The 21,293-nt window shown below is 37.9% G+C and overlaps 1 protein-coding gene across 3 annotated transcripts in view; it reads right to left on the reverse strand.

The window, feature by feature from the left end:
- Positions 1-21,293, reverse strand: part of usp34 (ubiquitin specific peptidase 34) — a 300,100-nt gene that overhangs the window by 186,727 nt on the left and 92,080 nt on the right. For 2 of the 3 annotated variants that reach the window (XM_073051066.1, XM_073051065.1), the window contains exons 12-15: positions 21,071-21,200; positions 9,898-10,028; positions 6,705-7,321; positions 2,483-2,697 (exon numbers count right to left, since the gene is read on the reverse strand). In XM_073051066.1, the coding sequence (XP_072907167.1) occupies positions 2,483-2,697; positions 6,705-7,321; positions 9,898-10,028; positions 21,071-21,200 (1,093 nt within the window). Of the gene's footprint in view, positions 1-2,482; positions 2,698-6,704; positions 7,322-8,332; positions 8,474-9,897; positions 10,029-21,070; positions 21,201-21,293 lie in introns of all 3 variants that reach the window. The other variant, XM_073051064.1, reaches the window with a different exon arrangement.

The raw sequence follows: 21,293 nt of genomic DNA on the forward strand, positions 1-21,293 counted from the left end.
ATCCACTGCATTGAAACAGGTTGAATGAGACTTGAGCATCCGTGAATTTTGGTATCCGCGAGGGATCCCGGAACCAATCCCCTGCCGATAAGGAGGGCAGTTCTCAAAAATGTCAATCTCTTTTAACAAACAAGAGAAAACCTACAGATGCTGGAAATCCAAGCAACACACACAAATGGCTGTAGGAGCTCAGCAGGCCAGCCAGCATCTATGGCAAGTGTACAGATGGCATTTTGGGCCAAGACGCTTCATCTCCCATCCTCATTACTCTACACATTTCTTCTTGTTTCTTATTTTTCCGAAGAGCAAACCTTCAACTTAAGGCACTATATTTCTAACTGGAATATTTGAGATTTGAACAATATAATGAGTACCATAGGTAAAAGACTATCAGCAAATAAAATCAGCTAAGCCAGACAAATTTGCTAAACTATATAGATTTAAAGAAAAGAAAATATCTGCATGAAAAAGTCATACCAGTTACGTCAAAAATGAAATGAGCTAAAATCAATAATCTTTCTAAATCTTATGACAATGATTATATTCATGGTGGCCGTATGCCCTGACATTTCAAATGTTTCTTTTTCAAAGGCATTAGTTAATTTACTTTATACATTTTTTTCAAATCTGACACCTTTGGATCAACCACTATGCTTACGGGAACAGATAAGAGATTTTTTTAATGAATAGAATGGACAGATGAGTAGTTTCCACCTTTAAGCAAGGTTAATTTCTCTTCATTCAGGGCCTACTTTAGTAATCTAAGGCACTGCAGCTTCCCTTCTTATGCACACCCATTCAAAATCATATGGTGCCATTAATAGGAACATTCATTCTTTGCAAACCCGAAATAACTTCAACTTTTTTTTGCCTGTGAAATTTTCAGGGCTATTTTTTTGGCAATTAGTGATCTTTCTACAGGGCAAATTCAGCTAGAGGAGAAAAAACAAATTTTATGTAAAACTCGCCACAATCTCACAACAACCCTATGTGTTACAATCTAATGAAATATTTGTGAAATATAATCATAACCATATATACAAAAAAGAATCTTCGAGCAATATTGCATTGATACAGGCCTTCAGCTCAACAAATCCATGGTGACCATGATGTCCATCCATCTAGTCCCAATTTCTTGTGTTTACTCCATAATCCTCAAAGTCCCATTCCTCCATGCACATATCCAAATGCTTCTTAAATGATACTACTGTACTTGCCTCAACCAATTCCAGCAGTTTGTTCCATACACTTACAATCCTCTGAATGAAAAAGTTGTCCCTCAGGTCCCTTTTAAATCTTTCCCTTCTCTATGTCTGGTAGTTCTCTATACCTGTTACTTTCAGTCTCCCCTACCCTGTGGAAAATACTGTTACCATCCACCTGATCAATGCCTCTTATAATATTAAACATTTCTAGAGACCGCTCCCCATTCTCATTCTGCACTCTTTCCAGTCTAATCACATCTTTCCTATAACAGGGTGACCAAAACTATACATAGTGAGACCATACATACTGTACTAACAATTTATACAACTGCAACATAATATCCTTACTCCTATATTCAATTCCATGACTAATGAAGGCCAGTGTGCTGAAAGCCTTCTTCAATACCCTGTCTATCTTTGATGCCACTTTCAACAAACTATGAACATGACACACAATTTCTGCACAGTAACCACCCAAAAACAGTATTGCATCAATAATCAAATACTGCAGCATTGGGAAGGGGGGGGGGGGGGGTGGTAGGGAAGAGTTAATACTTCAAGTTAGTAACTAGTCTTTCCCTCTTCACAGATTACATTTATAACCTCAGAGTACTCCCACTGTTTTCCCTTGTAATTTAAGATTTCTAACATTCACAGCATTTTATTTTTAGAATAACTAAGTAATCTATGCTTCCAACAAATAATAAATAGAGCACTGGAGATGATAATCCTGAAGCATTCCAAAAAATTGCCACAGGATACTTTATGCCTATCTAAGAATTAGCTCTTCATTAGCAGTGCTCAATTCTTTGGAATGGAACTAAAACATACTACTTTTTGACTGTGAATGAGAATGCTACAAACTGAGCCAAAACTAGCATCAAAATAAAAGCAAATTTCTCAAGTATTATATAATTAATAAAACTGAAGGGACAGAACATGAGATGGTAAAATTTGCTTTTACAGCAAAACAGACATACTGAAATCTTGACAATGAAATAGTGACTCAATTGACTTGATGTGTCCATTATCTTTGTTATCAAAGTGCCATTATTAATTCAAGATACATTTATATTTTCAGTTATGAAAGCTAAGCTCAACACAAATATTTTGTCTTAAGTAGCAAATCAAATCCAGTATATAGCATTAAATTACAATAAAAATTATGGAAACTAATTTGGATTACTACCCATAATTCTCAAACAGTGCCAGTTGATAATCAATTGCTTGAGAACTCTTCAACTTTTGCATTTAAGGTTAAAAATTTTGTTCCTTACCTTGACTAAGATGTTCATGGTAGATGGAAGCAAGATTGGGTAAATGTTGTTGAAGATGAGATGTAAGTTCTGCATGAGAATTAATCTGAACCAGTTCTTCTTCACAGCCTGACTCTTCCCCATCAAAGTCTGCCATGTTTTTTTCTGACTTTGCACTGACCTGAGAACTACTGCAGCTGACATCATCTGCACTCATCATATCATCAGCCAAGTGCCTGCAAAATATATTTCACCATTACTAGTTTTCTCAAATTATCATTGTTACTCATTTGTAATGGAAGGCAAGATACCATTCAACACACAGCCAATTAAATATTCCTGAGTGTAGATTAATGCAGCACAGAGCTTATACACAAAATCGCATGAACAGCCAGGAGGCAAATTATTGGGTAGCAACACACACAAGATGCTGGAGGAACTCAGCAAGTCAGGCAGCGTCTATGGAAATGAATAAACATTTGATGTTTTGGGCCAACACCCTTCTTCAGGGCTCTTGTGTTTATAAATTAGATAAACTATTTTAACATCACTGCTTGAGGAATAAACATTGGCCAGTGTATCGTGGAAATTCTGTTTTCCCCTTTAAAAAGTGCCATGATACCTCTGACATACACTTGAAACAGTCACTGGCAGCCTCAGTCACCTAAAGTTCAGCAACTCAAAGAACAATAGTTGTCAAAGCAACAACTATTACTTCTTGAATCAATAGCAAGAATTATTTCTGAACTAAGCCCTTAATCAAGTGATCAAAATCTTTAAATGACTTTTCAAACTACTTGATGTTTACTTTATATAAGAACACCAATCAAGTAACATTCAACTATTTGTACAGTATCAAGAAAATAACACGAGAAATATCATACTTAGTATTTCCTTCAAACATGCACACATTCACGCCAGTGAAATGTATGCAAATTCAAAAAAATCATGCAGCCATACTGAGCGATGTTTGGCTTTGGATTACTTTCTGTTTTACATTTTTCTTGCCTTCCACCAAAACTCACTGATTTACTATTTATTGCACTTTGAACATCTCCATTCCAGGTCATATGTTCATTTGTTTATACATTAGCACCAAATTACATTAACAAAATATGATATCTTTGTAACTTTATACTTCATCTCCATTTTGCAGTTTTTTACTGAAAGTTGCAGAATAAACCAAAACCTGCTGCCAGCCCCATTTGCCGCTCCACTGATCTGCAAATAAATACACACTTGTTGTCTGCAGATCTCACCACTATCAATTTGATGTAAAGTAGCAGCCAATACTCAACAGTAAAGTACTACACAACAGCAGACAACTGGAAGTGCAGTTTTAAATGATCAGATTTAAGATTCCATATTAAATCATACACTGGATAAAGTCAAGGCAAAAAATTTCCAGAATTCCACTTGTCTCCAACATTAAACTATTTTGAAAAATAGCGCGAGGTCAAAATCATTCAGTTTGCACAAAAAGTAAAAAATTTGAAAACTGTAGAATTCATATTATGCACCAGTAAACTGTTTAACATCAGTAAGCAACAGAGTATGTGAAAGCTTTTTTTTCATAAAATGCTGCAATCAAATGAGAACAGCAGCACTCACTGGATAAATTCTTTTGTTGATAACTATGAGGAACAAATACACACTTTTATAGTTGTGTAGTAGTATTGGTAGTGTTCTAATTGTTCTGTATTTTAATTTGTTATTCAGTTAAAACAGTAGTTTGTCTTTTGTATACCTTTTTAACTATTTCCATGAAACTTCAGCTAATTGATGCAACCACTTAAATAGGCCAAAATGTATTGCTCCTGATGTGTCCCAATTAACTATTAATTTTACTCAATGAATTAAACAGTTTAAAAACTTAACCATAAAATAACTTCTACATGTTCTCAGAAAACATACTAATTATTATATAATTATCTAAATTTGTTTGGTGCTTTCAAGAGGGTTTCTTCAAGTGGTTTATCCAGAGGAGGGGTCATACTGGGTCTGCTACTGTGAAATGAGCCTGGCCAGGTGACTGACATTTCAGTAGGGGATAAGTTAGGGAACAATTATCACAACTCATTAGGTTTTAAGATAGCTTTGAAGACGGACAAGTCTGTATCTTGCAGGACAGCATGAAATGGGGGTAAGGCAAATTACAAGCTTTTTAGGTAGCAACTATGAGGGTTAATTAGGTTTTTTTTGGTAAGTGCACACCTGACATGTGAGGATAGTTAAATACCAACTGCACAGAGTACAGGACAAGTATATTCCAGTAAGAAGAGAGAAAAAAGATGGTAAGGCAAGAACCCTTGACTCCGAGAGAGCTGGTTAATTTAGTCAAGAAGTAAAAGTGTATGCAAGATTTAGGAAGCTAAAATCAAACAGAGCCCTTGAGGATTATATAAAAGTCAAAAAAGAACTCAAAAAGAGAGCCAAGAGAGGCAACAAAAAGTCTTTGGCAAGTAGGATTAAAGAGAATCCAAAAGCATTATGTACATACATCAAGAGCAAGAGGATAACTAGGAAGAGGGCAGGACCACTCAAAGTATAAAGGAGGGAGCTTTTGCTTGGAGGTAGAGAATATGGGCAAGGTCCTAAATAAGTACTTTGCTTTGATATTTACCAAGGAAAAGGAAGTGCAAGATAGTGAAACCAGTGTGAAGTGTGCTGAAATACTAGGATATTTTGAGATAAAGAAACAAAGCAGTGTTGGGTCTCTCGAAGAACATTAAGACAAGGTCTGATGGGATATACCTCACGTTATTAAGAGAGCAACACCTCTATGTCTTCCCTAGTCACAAATGAGGTCCCACAGAATCTACAACAAGTTGATGTTGTTCTGTTGTTCAAGAAGGGAAATAGGGATAATCCTGGAAACTACAGACTAGTGAGTTTCATGTCAGTGGTAGGAAAGCTGCTGAAAAGATTCTTGGAGAAAAAATTTAAGTGCATTTGGAAAACCATGGCTTTATGTAGAGGAAATCATGTTTGAGTTCTGCGAGGAGATGACAATGATGATCAACTATCAATGGTGTCCACATGGATTTTAGTTAGGCATTCAACAAGGTCCCACACAGTAGGTTCATCCAGAAGAATATGATCCATGGAATCTAGGATGATTTAGCTATTTGGGTTCAGAATTAGCTTGTTTATAAATGACAGAAGGCAGTGGTTAATGGGTCTTATTCTGCCTGGAGGTCCATGACCAGTGGTGTTTAGCTGGGAACTTGACAATGATATATATAAATGCCTTGGATGGATTAGTAAATTCGCTTGCAAACAATACAAAGATTGGTGCCATTGTGGCTAGTGTAGAAATAGATCAGTTGTAGATACAAGTAGAGAAATGACACATTTAATCTGGCCAAAGTGTGAGGTGTTGCACTTTGGAATATTAAATCTAAAGGGATAGGACACAGTTAATGGCAGGACTCTTCACAATGGGAGTCCAAGAGGGATCTTGGAGTCCAAGTCTAAAGCTCTCTGAAAATGACTGCTCAGGCTGATACAGGTGGTAAAGAAGGCATAAAGCATGTTTGCCATTGTTAGTTGAGGCACACATTTCAAGAGTGATGTTGCAGCTTTATAAAACACTGGTTTGGAAAACTTCATTTGTTTCTTGTTGTCCTATTTGAGGAAAGATGCAGAGACTATGTAAGAGATTTACCAGAATGCTGCTTGGATTAGAGGGCATGAGGTATAAGCAGAGGTTAGACAAACTTGGGTTGTCATCTCTAGAGTAGTGAGATCTGAAGGGACACTTGAAAGGAGTTTATAAGATTGACGTAGATCGATTAAAAAGCTGGTATATTTCTCCATTCTAAAGGGAATGCATTTAAGGTGGGGGGCAAATTCAAATTCAATGAAGACATACAAGGCAATTTTTTTATTTTTTTTTATTATCTTTTTTTTAACACACACACATTGGTGGGTGCCTGGAATGTACTGCCAAGGATAATAGCAGAGGTAAACACAATAGAGGTATTTAAAGGTATTTAGATAGGCATATGAATGTGCAGAGAATGGATACTTTTTTTTAGGCAGAAGGGATTTGCTTTGTCTGGCTTTTTAATTGATAGTTTAATTAGTTCAGCATAAGAATGTAACCTAAAGCTGTATTGTTATTGCTGTACTGTTCTATGTGCTATATCTTTTTAGAATTAAATAAAAACCTACAACGATCATCTTAAATTTATTATTTTGCAAATTGAGACTAAAACTAAACATTAAGAGTGAAACTTACCCATCATGATGATGGTGCTGCTGACCAATGAAACGTCTGCAGTTAAATATTTCATTTCCAATCGCTTCTCCTAAAAAATCTCCAGTGCGAGTAATACAAGAATCCTGAGAACCTTGTGATATGTGCACAGTATTTATTTCCCCTGTCATATCACGTTCAGTGTCCTCAGGATGTGAGCAAGTATCAAGAAGTCGAATTCGATTCTCTCCTGAAGGAACTGTATCGGAGTTATAAGGAATATCCTTGCCCGATCCACTATTAGGTCTATCACATTCTGTTCCACCAGGTGATTCTGACATACAAATTCCCGGCTGTGACTCTGCACTCAGAGTTCGTAACTCCGAATTCCTGCTCTCATTCTGGGGGCTCTCAACTCCATCATCATCATCATCGTCGTCATCATCATCATCTTCTTCTTCTTCTTCTTCTTTTAGGACTTCACTATCTGCCATATCCTCAGAGCGGACTTCACTTCCTGGACTTCCAGCTGACTGGCTTGCATGGCTTGAATTTACTTCATTACTTGAACCATCACTGTGCCCACTGCTACTGCCAGGCCCACTACTGGCATCTTCACCACTATTAGCAGTCTCATCAGAACTTCCTTGCATAGATTCCTGGGGTGGGGGAATAAGATTTTATTTATTAGTCAATGAAATAACCTAATTTTATTTATGTTTTTAAAAATTCAGTGGATGCTTATAACTCTAAAAAACAATACTTTAAATTTTGCATAATTTGTTTTTGAAAATGCTTCTACTCCCAACACAAGAACCATATCTTAAGAAAAGTGGATGCTAATTGTAGTCACTCTTTGCATTTATTTATTTATTCAAAATTATATATGCCATTGAACCTTAATGATAATTTTCTATGTCATTAATTGAAACTCAGTAAATTAAAACCATGAAGTCATCAAATGGCAGAGTACTCAGCCAACCACAATATGTAGCTTGTGCCCATAGGATGTCATAGTCACTTCAAATGACTGAGACATACACGTGTGCAGGAAGAATCTTCAGCAACAACAGTTTGAACTCCAGTTTGTGGAGCTTGGACTGCAGTTCCAGTCACTGTGATACAGCAATGAGATTGAGAAATTTATAGATTTGGTCACCCTGCAGGTAAAGAGCTTTTGGGCAAAAAGAGAATAAGTGATTGCCTGGCAAACAAAATCGGAATCAGGTTTATTATTACCGTCTTATACGGCAGCAGAGTAGTGCAAAGTCATAAAATTACTATAAATTGCAAATTAAAGAAATTGTAGTTAAGTAGTATTCATGGACCATTCAGAAATCTGATGACAGTAGGAAGGAAGCTGCTCCTTAATAGTTGAGTTTGGGTCTTCAGGCTTCTGTACCTCTTCCCTGATGGCAGTACAAGGAAAAGGGCATGTCCAACAGAGTGAGGGTCCTTAGTAATAGAATTCTCTGAGTTTTCTCCATTTTGGACACTACTGAAAGGGAATGCAGCCAGAGCTGAGAACATGCTAACACAACTGCTTCAGATGCACAGGAAAGGAGGAGGGTGAGTGGGAAAGCCATAGTGACAAGGGTCTCAACATTTATGGAGGCAAACAGGCATTACTATGGTCATCGATAAGACTGAAGGATGGAATGTGGCCTCACCGATTCCGAAGTCAAGGATATCACCAAACAGCTACACAGCATTCTGAAGGGGGAAAGTGAAACACTGTGGTCATGGTCCTCTTCAGTACTAATTGCGTTGGTAGAAAGAAAGATGAATTCCTGCAGCCACAGTCTAGAGTGCTTGAAAAGAGGGTAAAAAAATAGGTTCTCAAGACAGCTGTCCGACACACCACCAGTGCCGCATGTTACTGAGCAGCAAGTGGGAGAAAGTGCCTGTGTGGCCAGAGATACAGTGTATGCAAAGATTACAGGTTCCTTAGAAATTACAATAGTATCTCTGTGAAATGGGCCATTTACAAGTCTGATGGGCTGCAGCTCAACAAGAATCAATTTCTTTGTATTGGAAGGAGTTGTACATGCTGTTAGTGACGGGAGAGTGATGGAAAGCTGAGTGTAGAAGCAGAAAGGAGATAGGGTAAGCTTAAAATAGATGATAGTGGTTCTGGTGCTAGTATATTTAGGAAGGCAAGGTGAAAGAAAAGACAATAGTAAAGGGCAGCGACAGTGCAATGATACTCAGAACCTGTCAGGATGGAGTATTGCATAATGTGTGAAAAAGGGAGTTTATCTACTTTCTAAGGTAGAATGCAAATGCAAATTATTTTCTTGAAATAGGGGAGAAGACAAAATGTTTTAGTTCCAAGTTATCTGAGGGTCTTGTAGCTTTAGTTTTTGGTCTTGTTTTGTCTGGTGGGTTTGGAGCTCCTTCCGGGTAATGCGCTACGATCGCAGCGCGATCTAAATACGCAACAGCCTCTCCGGACTCTGGATTGGGGATTGCCAAACGCTATGTGGATTTTCTGGTGTAGTCTGTTTTGTCATGTGCTTTTGTAATATCATTCTGGAGGAACGTGGTCTCATTTTTTAACTGCATTGCATTTGTGGTTTCTAAATGACAATATACTGAAACTGAACTGAACTGAATGGAACAAAAAAAAGTTAGCATACATGCACAGTAAGTAATTAGGAATATTAACAGAATATTTGCCATTAATAAATGAGTTTGGAACAGAAAAACAGGGATATTTTGACGCTATTTTATATGGAACTACTGAGACAATAAATGAAGTACTGCATAGTTTTGGTCTCCATACTTAAGCAAGCACCTGCTTGTATTGGAGGCAGGGAAAAGAAAATCCACTGAATTGATTCCTGTATGAAACACCAAGCAGATGGGGCCTATCCACATCGAAAAATGAGAGGTGGCCTTATTGAAACATGAGATTTTGAAACATTTGACAAGATGGAAGCTGAGAGAATACTTCCTCTAACTAGAGATCTCTTAAACTGAGGAACATATTTTCAGAACGAAGGACTGCTGATTTCAGACAGTGATATTTACATTCTTAAGAGTTGTGAGTATTTGAGTTTTGGAGAATTGCAGAGGGGACCATGGAATATATCTGAACCACAGGGAGCCAAGGAAAGTGGTGCTGAGGCCAAGGTTGGATAAAAGAGCTGTTCAATAATACCACCATTTTTGGTCAAACCTGACTACCAATCTTGTTTTTCCACTAAATTTTCTTGGATTTTAAAGTACATACCTCTGTATCTGAGAGTCGCTGTTGTCCACGCTTTGCCCTGTTCATCATTTGCTCATCCATTTCGATGTCACTGCCTCCACTATGATGAGTGTCACTGTTGTCACTACTCTGTGGACTAGCTGCAGGGGATCCTGTTAAATGTTAAAATTAATTAAAATCAATTAACAACACTTTGAATTATCTTACTGCTTCCCTCTTATTTTGTTTTAGTCAATGGCTCCTTCATATATATTAAATCAGCAACTGAAACCAATACAGAAAATGTTTTGAGATAATGGACAGTTCTTTCAGCTAACAGCAAATAAAATACAAACTACAAAATATACTTTTTATATATAAAATGCACATAATTATGTCTTCTGATAAGTAGAAGTTAGCCTAAAGTTCAAAAGTTGCCCAAGCAGATATTATTATTTATCACAGCACCTTATGTACTGGGGACAATAAAGGTAAATCATTTGCTCCATCCTTTGAAGTTATTCTTGTTTCAGAATGGTACTCTGGTTACAAATTGCCTAATCACATCAGCATATTTTGTTTTCTGTTATGGGACAATTGTCGTTCTTAAAAGGGCAATAGACAATGCATGATGGGAGGTAAGAATTTACATCTCATCGAGGACAAAACGGGGATCTTGGGGGTGAAAATGAATTTGCAGGCAGAATCCAAAGAAACAAGAAAAATTGAACTTCAAGCTTGGGTGTGAATGGAGAGGAGGGGAGAAAGCAGTGGAGGGAAATGCCATAATAGTAGACTCCTCTTCTAGTTTTCAAAGTACCAGATAGGGCAACAAAATTAACCCCATGGGTTTCACTGTATACAAGGAAAAAATCTGCAGATGCTGGATTTCATTGCATTATTTGATTACCTTAGAGTAGTCTTATATTAAATATTAGATGTGCTGTGGATAATGAAGGAGGCAACCAGGTCATTAAAATCCATATTTTTGAAGTTCTTTATTTTCCCTGAAATTTTCCATTATGCATTTTCTTTTGTTTTGTCAATGTAGGAAGGAACCATAAACTAGATTAATTTTGCTCATCAGAATAGTAGCTACAGAAAATGTTAGAAAGACCTGGTAGACTAAGAAGCAACTATGGAAGTAAAAAAAAACAGCATTAACATGTCAGTCAAAGATCCTTTCTGAGAACTGGGAAGGAGTTTCATTTACTTGATTCAGCTCCTGAAATAGTACGTGTGGAAAGAGAAGAGACTGCATTTCTATTTCAGAATTCCAGCATCTGTAGTGATATTTTAATTTTTTTATTAAAACAATGTAAAAGTCTAAAAGTAGACATGAAAAAAATATTTCAAGTTTTTCTTTTTTTCAAAAGGATCAATAAGCTGCATGAACTTACACCTTTTATAACGTTTCCTTGAATAAGAATGAACAATCTGACAATGTGATTATTACTTTTTTCATTTAGTTTTCCATGTTACAAGGAACCCAAAAGCACCTAAAATAAATAGCAACACTTCGTGGTTTGCTGTGTTTGCTCATGGGCAAGTGCATTTTCCCTTTATATCTTCCTTTCTCATCTTTCTTAGTTAATTTATACTGATCTAACTTAAAACTGAACAGTCGGAGAACCTTTATTCCACAATGACTATGTTTCATTGTGGTTAATAAGTAAAAGGTCCCCATGTGTTGAAACTTGACACCTGAATTCTGAGTCGTCTAGGAACAAATCAAATGTATTCTTAAAAAACTATCTTCCTTCACAAGAATGTTAACTTTCCTGGAGTTAACAATATTAATTAGTGTCCAATGTTCTGATTTATTCTGGATCTTTAAGGTAGCCTATGAGATTATTTTGTTAAAAGCATGCTCAAAGTCTATTTATTGTGATTATGTTCGCAAGCTATTGACTGAAGTGTTGCCAGTGTGAGAAATAAACCATTCCAACTAAGCCATCTTTTGTTCAAGTTACCTGATTTTTAAATATTTTTCTTAGTGCCATTTTGCCAGACGGCTATGAGATTTTCTTAGTCTACATGAATTACTGTCAGTATTTGAGAACTTAAGTAATGAAGCATGTAATTTTCTGACTTATTTAAAAGGGCCAAGGAAATTACATCAGCATTCAGTCAAAAGCACATGTTTTGAAGCAGCTAACAATGCAAGTGGTAAACAGCTCCTCTCTTGGAGAACCAATAAACTTTTGTCAGGGCTATTTAGCTCTTGGGACAAAGTACACAAGAGTCCAGAAAGGGAGACTGAAAATCTGGTTGAGTGGTGCCACAACAAGCTCTCACAGAACATTAGCAAAACCAAAAAACTGATCATCGATTACAGGAGGAAGAAGCTGGAGGTCCATGAGTTAATCCTCATTAGGGGAATGAAAGTGGAGAAGATTTGTAACTTTAAATTCCACAGTGATAACATATTAGAGGATCTGTCCTGGACCCAGCAATTAAGTGTCATCATAAAGAAGGCACAACAGCACCTCTACTATCTAAGAAGTTTATGTAGATTTGGCACGTCATCTAAAACTCTGACAAGCTTCTCTAGACGTACAGTGGAGAGTGTCCTTATTGGTTGCATCATGACCTAGTATGGAAGTTCAGGAATGAAAAAAGCTTCAGAAAGTGGTGCACACATCCAGGTCCATCACAGGTAAAGCTGTCCCCACCACTACATTTACACGGAGCACTGCCACAAGAAAGCAGCATCCATCATCATCCATGTCCATGTCCATGGATGCATTTTCTTTTGTTTTGTCAATGTAGGAAGGAACCATAAACTAGATTAAGTCCATGTCCTCTTCTCACTACTAGCAAATGGGTATGAGGTACAGAAGCCTTAAGTCCCAACACCACCAGGTTCAGGAACAGTTATTAGCTAACTTCAATCAGGCTTCTGAACTAGTATAGATAATTTTAATCACCACTACTCTGAACTGATTCTATTATCTACAGACTCATTTTCAAGGTGTTTTTTTTTACAATTTATGTCTTCAGTATTATTTTTGTTTCCAGTTTGATTTCTTTTGCACATTGGTTGTTTGCCAGCCTTTGTCTATATATACTTTTCATAAATTATATCGTATACTGCCAGAAAATATATCTCAAGGTGGCATATGGCAACATATATGTACTTTGATAATAAATTTACTTTGAACTTCAATTAGAATCAGGAGAGTAAAACAATGTGAGAAAAGAGGAAAATATTGCTTCATCACAGTAGAGGACTGTTATAACTGTTTGCCATTAACACTGGGACCTGGTATTATATATACCAAAATGAGAGGCTGAAAACCCTTCTGCAATGGTCACTCAAAACTGAAAAATGATCTGAATAGAATCCCAAAAAACTATGTCACCACATTGGTGTACTACATCTCTGAACCAATTAATTTAAACATAGAAATCTCTCCCAAGATTAGAATTGTTTCACATTTATTGGTATAATCTAGTTTATGATCCTCATTTTGTTATTGCTCACAAAATACAACACTCAATGTGCAAAAAAAATTGTCATTGAAGTACAAAGGAAATTATGGGAAACTAGTAAAAATGGAATTGGAAACATTAAAAAAAAATCATGAGTGGATAGCTTAAACAAATAGTGGTATGGTTTGAATTTATGTTTAGGTATAAATGTTTTTGACCTATCTTATAGCTTCAATTGGTATAAAATAATGTTTTATGAGCTTGTTACAGCGACTGTAATCAGTACTCACTTTAGTATTAACATTTTGTAATATGGCAAGAAGTCAAAGTTAACACTAGCAGCAAAATATACGCTGAAGCAGTAATATGGTTGATGTCTACACACTGTAAAGATCATATAGCAACATTGTTATGAGCTGGAACAGTGACATCTGAAGCAGACAGATAATCAGAAACAAAGCATTAATTACATTTTTAAGAAATGTACTAATGAAGGATGATTCTCAAAATAAGTGAATAAGCAATTAGAGACCAATGAAGAAATTAAAGGCTTTGTTGGAGCAAGAATACTCGAGGCAGAGTTTGAGACTAGTTTCATAAAATTCTTAGTTTGAGAAAGATAGAACAGGGCATCATTATTCAAGAAATCATGTAACAACAGCAAGAAGTTTTAATGATTTTACATTAGCCCTTTATTGAAGTGGCTAATAAAAGATTCATGTAAAATTATTAAAATTTCATGCTTGTTATAGATGTCTTTATCTATATTTTTCCAATTCCTTAATGACAGATCAATAACATCATGAAGCATCAACAGAATGGACAACAGCTCCAAAGTTGCCTTTCCTATGCAACTATATCTCAGACTTAGTTCCACTTCATCACTATGCATGCAGAAGACTTATCAGTCAGATCCGGATTCAGTTAGAAGACTTCATATATAAGAGTACAATCACAGTAAAGGTTCTCCAACCCACAATGTTATGCCAGCCTTCTAACCTACTCTGAGATCTAACCATCCCTCCCACATAATCCATTCATAATAGATTCTCTGCCTCAAAAGGAGATGAAAAATATTCCAACAGTGAGCTTATATAGTAAACTGGTTGAGGTCCACCTATCACTGAGGCTAAACTTGGCCAAAGACCACCTGAGAGCTCTAACTGCTCTCTATACCTGGCCCAATTGTGGGTGGGTGGGAAGCACAGTCAACACATCAGATGCTTCATGATTCAGGCTACATAATCTAATGTATGGGAAGCTATGGATCTCATTAAACAAAACATTAAGAGCTTTTTAATATTTGTTTTTAACTTTTTGATCTAATCTACCTTTGATACTCTTTGAACTTTTTTTTTACTTAAAGCAAAAACCAATGAAAACTTATTCTGTTCAAATATAAAAACTGTTCATTAGCACTTGCAAACTTCATATCTGTTCATGTTGATTCTCAATTTTTAGAAAGGAAAGTCTTAAAAATTTGCAGAATTTTTTTGTGTAATTCTATATATATTTTTCATTTTTACCTCAATTTTATCACATAGTGTAGAAATTAAAATCAGGAGAAACTAAACTGAACTATGGAAGCTACATGCTTAATTGGTCTTCACTGGCCCACTACACCCCAGTCTCTTTTCATCTATTCCTTTCTATCTCATGTACATGCCTAATCAGCCCTCACTTTTCTGCTATTAAACTCAACTTTTCCATGTTGTAGCAAATCTATATTCTACTGTGGATAAAAAGGCTTCTCCTGAATTTACCTCTGAATTGATTAGACGACTGAAAAGACCACTGTTTCTGTTGCCTATATCATTAAAATTTGAACTCTTTGTTTCAGAAAGAATGTGCAAACATTCTGAGATGTCAAACATAGAAAGAAATTTTTAAACAATGATGAAGTTGTAAAGATTTTAACAGCTATGCTCCAGAGAACTTCTTTGGCAAGGACTCTCCACCCCTCACTGATGACCCCTTCTCCCATCTTCAACACTCCTCCTCTTCCTGGACACCCCACTCTAACCTTCTACCTACTCTGGATCTTTTGATTGCTAACTGCCGATATCAACCGACTCTACTTCAAAACTCCTCTCCCAAATTCCAAACTCATTCTTTCCGAACACTCTGCTCTCCACTCCCTTCGCATAAATCCCAACCTCACTACCAAAACCCACAGTCAAGGGGGGTGCTGTAGTAGTCTGACATGCTGACCTCTACCTTGTTGAGGTCCAGACACTCTGACACCTTCACTTATTTACCCCTCAAACGGAACCCCAGTAAGGAGCACCAGGCCAATGTCTCCCACACCATCACTGACCTTATTAGCTCTGGGGATCTCCCATCCTCTGCCGCAAAGCTCATAATTCACACACCCTGCACTTTCATTTCCACTTCCTATCCATGATCCACAAACGTGCCTCTCCAGATAGACTCATTGTTTCTGCTTGTTCCTGCCCCATTGAACTTACCTCTACATACCTTGACTCTATTTTATTCCTCCCTAGTTCAGTCTCTTCTTAACTACATCCATGATTTCACACACTCTGGATCTATTCAATGATTTCAAGCGCCCAAGCCCCCCCCCCCCCCATATCATCTTATTTTCACTATTGATGTCCAGTTCCTACACACCTCTATTCCCCATCAGGAAAGCCTCAAAAGTCTCTACTTCTTTCTGTACACTAGACCAAACCAGTTCCCCTCCTCCGACTAGCTGAACTTGTCCTCGCACTTAATAATTTCTCCTTTGGCTCCTCCCAGTTTCTTCAAACAAAAGGTGTAGCCATGGGCACTTGCACTGGTCCCAGTTATGCCTGCCTGTTTGTTGGCTACGTGGAACAGCCAATGTTCAAAGCCTACTCTGTTGGCCATCCCGCACTTTTCCTACGCTACATCAATAACTGCAATACTGCTGCTTTCTGCACCCATGCTGAGTTTGTTGGCCTCATCAACAGACCTCTATCTACACCCCGCCCTCAAATTTACCTGGTCCATTTCCGACACCTCCCTCTCCTTTCTCTCTCTGGAGACATCTTATCTGCTGATGTCCACTAAACATACCGACTTTCACAGCTACCTGGACTATACTCCTTCCTACCTTTTACTTATAAAAAATGCCATCTCCTTCTCTCAATTCCTCCATCTCTGCCACATCTGCTCTCAAGATTAGGCTATTCCTTCCAGAACGAAGGATGTCCTCCTCCTTCAAAGAAAGGGGATTCCCCTCCTCCACTATTAACGCTTCTCTCAACGTCATCTCTTCCATTATGCGCACATCTGCTTTCACCCCATCCTCCCACCACCATTCCAGGGATAGGGTTCCTCTTGCCACCTACCACCCCACCAGCCTCCACACCCAGCACATAATTCTCTGCAACTTCCACCATCTCCAACTGGATCCTACCACCACGCATACCAATCCCTTTCCCCAACTTTCTGCTTTCTGAAGGGAACACTCCCTACGTGACTCCTGTGTCCATTCGTCCCTCCCCACCAATCTCCACCTTGGCATATCCTTGCAAGCGGAACAAGTGGTATACCTACCCCTACACCTCCTCCCTCACTACCATTCAAGGGCCCCAAACAGTCCTTCCAGGTGAGGTGACACTTCATCTGTGAGTCTGTTGGGGTCATATGCCATTAGGCTTTACAATTCAACCGCCAGGACTTAAGAACTTTTTAAAGGCTATTATTAATGCTTTTTGAGATAGTGATTTAGATGCATATCATATTTTTTACTGAGTTAAGTATTGTATGTAATTAGTTTTGCTACAACAAGTGTATGGGACATTGGAAAAAAAGTTGAATTTCCCCATGGGGATGAATAAAGTATCTATCTATCTATCTATCTATTCTGTGTCCGGTGCTCCCAATGTGGCCTCCTCTATATCAATGAGACCCGACGTAGAGTGGGTGACCACTTTGCTAAGCTCCTTCGCTCTGTCCACCAGAAAAAGCAGGATTTCCCAGTGGCCAACCATTTTTAGTTCCACTTCTCATTCACATTCCAATATCAATCCATGGCCTCCTCTACTATTGCAATGAGGCCAGTCAGCTTGGAGGAGCAACCCCTTATATTCAGTCTGGGTAGCCTCCAATGTGATGGCATGAACATCAATTTCTCAAACTTGCAGTAATGCCCACCCCCCCCCACAACTCCCCATCCCCTTTTCCTTTTCTCACCTCATCTCCTTGCTTACCCATTGCCTCTCTCTGATGCTGCTCGCCCTTTTCTTTCTTCCATGGCCTACTGTCCTATTATTCCTTCTTCTCCAGCCCTGTATCACTTTCACTAATCTACTTCTCAGCTCTTTACTTGACCCTTCCCCTTACCTTGTGTTTCTTCCTCTCTCCGCTCCAACTTTTAACTCTAACTCCTCATTTTTTTCCTCCAGTCCTGCTGAAGGGTCTAGGCCTGAAACATCAACAGTACTTTTTTTCCCCATAGATGCTGCCTGGCTTGCTTAGTTCCTCCAGCATTTTGTGTGTTTCTTTTTTCACTCATTGTTCTGTCCTCTGGAGGCATAGTTCCTCTTGTATGCAGTTCACTTTCTATGAACATCACTTCTTGCATGATTTTTTTTAATATATCATTTCCTGCAACAGTTAATTTGGATTTCGTTTTCAAGTACATGGTGGAAAGACATCTATTTCCATCCCCTCTTTATTTGCCCTTGAAACAGCTGTTAATATTCTGTAAATATATACTAGATACATTATAAAGGAAGTATTATGTTTATCACTTATCATTATTAATATATTGTTGCACTGCAAATTTACTTATTTACACAACATTGCTCTGGAGTGTTACGTGTGTGCAATACCTTTGTTAACACCAATTGCGAAAATAGTATTAGTACATTCAGGCACGTGGCAATTCTGTATTGAGTTCAATACGTATTTAACTTAACTTACTACAGTTTGACAAGTAAGATCTCGTCAAAAACCCCAAACAAAAGCTCCTGGCTCGGGTGATTTTTGAGAAGCTGTTTCATTCACTGCATAGTTTTGCATATCTGTCTTGTAAAGGCAGTCATCTCATTGTAGCATGTTAAAACATTACATAAATTAATTCCATAATCAAGTAAGAAACAGCTAGTTATTATGCAACAATTAATACAACCAAGCCAAAATATGGAAGGAAAAATCATGCCTTACAAATTTCAAAGTTCGAAGTTCAAAGTAAATATAAAGTCAAAGTACATAAACATCACTATATACTACCCTGAGATCCATTTAATAGTCAATAGTCAACCCTTTGATTTTGCTGACATTGAATGAGAGGTTCAACCACTCAACCAGATTCTTAGTCTCCCTCCTTCCTACACACTGATTCATCACCACCTTTGATTTGGCCCACAACACTGATGTTATCTACAAACTTAACTGTGGCATTGGAGCTGTGCTTAGCCACACAGTCATTAAGTGCAAATAAAATAGAGCAGGTGGCAAAGCACACAGCCTTGTGGTGCACCTATGTTGACGGTGGGGAAGATATTATTACCCATCTGAACTGACTTGGGTTTACAAGTGAAGAAATTGAGGATCCAGTTGCACAAGGAAGTATTGAGACCTAGATCTTGGAGCTATTTATCAGTTTTGAAGGGATGGTAGTTTTGAGGGTATTGAATGCAGACCTGTAATCAATGAAGATCATCTTCACTGCCCAGATGTTAGTTAAGTGGAGAGCCAATTAAATGTCAACCGATGATGACCTGTTGTGACAGTAGGCAAACTGGAGTGAAACCATGTTGTTCCTCAGGCAGGAATTAACATGCTTTATCACCAACCTCTCAAAGCACTTCATCACAGTGGGTGTAAGCGCTACTAGTCATAGAAGCAGGTTACTACATTCTTCTTGAGCACTGGTATAATTGAAGCCTGCTTGAAGTAAGGGGGGGGGGGGGGGGGGGGGAATACCTCAGACGGCCAGAGTGAGAATCCAAACGTCAAAGGTGCAAAGGGGCTTAGGAGTCCATGTGCAAAACTCCCAGAAGGTTAATTTACAGGTTGAGTCTGTGGTAAAGAAAGGTAAATGCAATGCTGGCATCTATTTCAAGCGGAATAGAATATAAAAGCAAGATTATGCTGAGTCTTTATAAGACACTAGTCAGGCCACACTTGGAGCATTGTCAACAGTTTTAGGCCCCTCATCTCAGAAAGGTTGTTTATAATGTTGTGGATTATGAAGTAGATTAAAGGTTGTGGATAAAGAAGTAGGTTTTCAAAGCTTGCAGAGAGATTTAGGTCAGTTGGAAGAGTGGGTTGAATGATGGCAGATGGAGTTTAATGCTGATAAGTGTGAGGTGCTACATTTTGGTAGGAATAATTTAAATAGGACATACATGGTAAATGGTAGGGCATTGAAGAATGCAGTAGAACAGAGTGATCTAAGAATAATGGTGCATAGTTCCCTGAAGGTGGAATCTCATGTGGATAGGGTGGTGAAGAAAGCTTTTGGTATGTTGGCCTTTATAAATCAGAGCATTGAGTATAGGAGTTGGGATGTAATGTTAAAATTGTACAAGGCATTGGTAAGGCCAAATTTGGAGTATTGTGCACAGTTCTGGTCACCGAACTATATGTGTAGGAAAGATGTCAACAAAATAGAGAGAGTACAGAGAAGATTTACTAGAATGTTACCTGGGTTTCAGCACCTAAGTTACAGGGAAAGGTTGAACAAGTTAGTCTTTGTTCTTTGGAGCGTAGAAGTTTGAGGGGGGACTTGATATAGGTATTTAAAATTATGAGGGGGATAGATAGAGTTGATGTGGATAGGCTTTTTCCATTGAGAGTAGGGGAGATTCAAACAAGAGGACATGAGTTGAGAGTTAAAGGGCAAAAGTTTAAGGGTAACATGAGGGGGAATTTCTTTACTCAGAGAGTGGTAGCTGTGTGGAACGAGTTTCCAGTAGAAGTGGTAGAGGCAGGTTCGGTAGTGTCATTTAAAGTAAAATTGTTTCTGTGGTGTAATTGTTATATGGTTATATGGTTTTTTTCATTGGAAAGAGTCCGGAGGAGGTTCACGCGGATGATTCTGGGAATGAATGGGTTAACATATGAGGAGCATTTGGCAGCCTGTACTCATTGGAATTTAGAAGAACGCATGGTCATCTAATTGAAACCTACTGAATTAGATAGGAATTAGATAAAGTGGATGTGGAGAGGATGTTTCCTCTTATGGGGGTATCCAGAACTAGAGGGCACAGCCTTAAAATTGAGGGGCAACCTTTCAGAACAGAAACATGGAGGAATTTTTTTAGTCAAAGAGTGATGCATCTGTGGAATGCTCTGCCATAGACTGCGGTGGAGGCCAATGCCATGGGTATACTTAAAGCAGAAGTTGATAAGGTTCCTCATTAGTCGGGGCATCAAAAGATATGATGAGAGAGCAGGTGTATGGGATCCGGGATCAGCCATTATGAAATGGCTGAGCAAATTCGATGGGCTGAATGGCCTTATTCTGCACCTACGTCTTATGGTACCACATTTCCTGTCCTATCATTGGGCACCTAGAATTCTGGAGCCAATGAAGATCAGATAGTTCTGTCAGAGTTCCAACAAACTCATCCTTTGTCAATCACAGTGACCAGGGATACAATTCATCTCCAAACTTCATTATCTCCATCATGAATTCTTCACTATAATTCTCCATGGTGAATACAATCCTAATCTTTCCAATGCAAACTTCCTCAAATCATTATGTTAAATGACCTAACATTTATTACACATACAAAGATTTTAATCTTATAGCAAATGCATTTTCTATTACAGCACTTACCTTTTTTATTTCCCAAAGGGAGATTTGTGTTAAGAAGAGAAGCAAAGGAGCTTTGCTTGGATAATTGAGCCTTGGCAGCAAGTGCATTGTTCCAGAGGGCTTTAATGAGCATTGATGCCAAGTATAGGGTCTGTGAACAAGAGCAACACTTGAATATTTAGTCTTCAACAGAGGATATTATAGAAATTAAATACACAAATTGAAGAACTACAAAGGTGCATCA

This window comes from Hemitrygon akajei, chromosome 7, assembly GCF_048418815.1.
Source record: "Hemitrygon akajei chromosome 7, sHemAka1.3, whole genome shotgun sequence".
Taxonomy (NCBI): Eukaryota; Metazoa; Chordata; class Chondrichthyes; order Myliobatiformes; family Dasyatidae; genus Hemitrygon; species Hemitrygon akajei.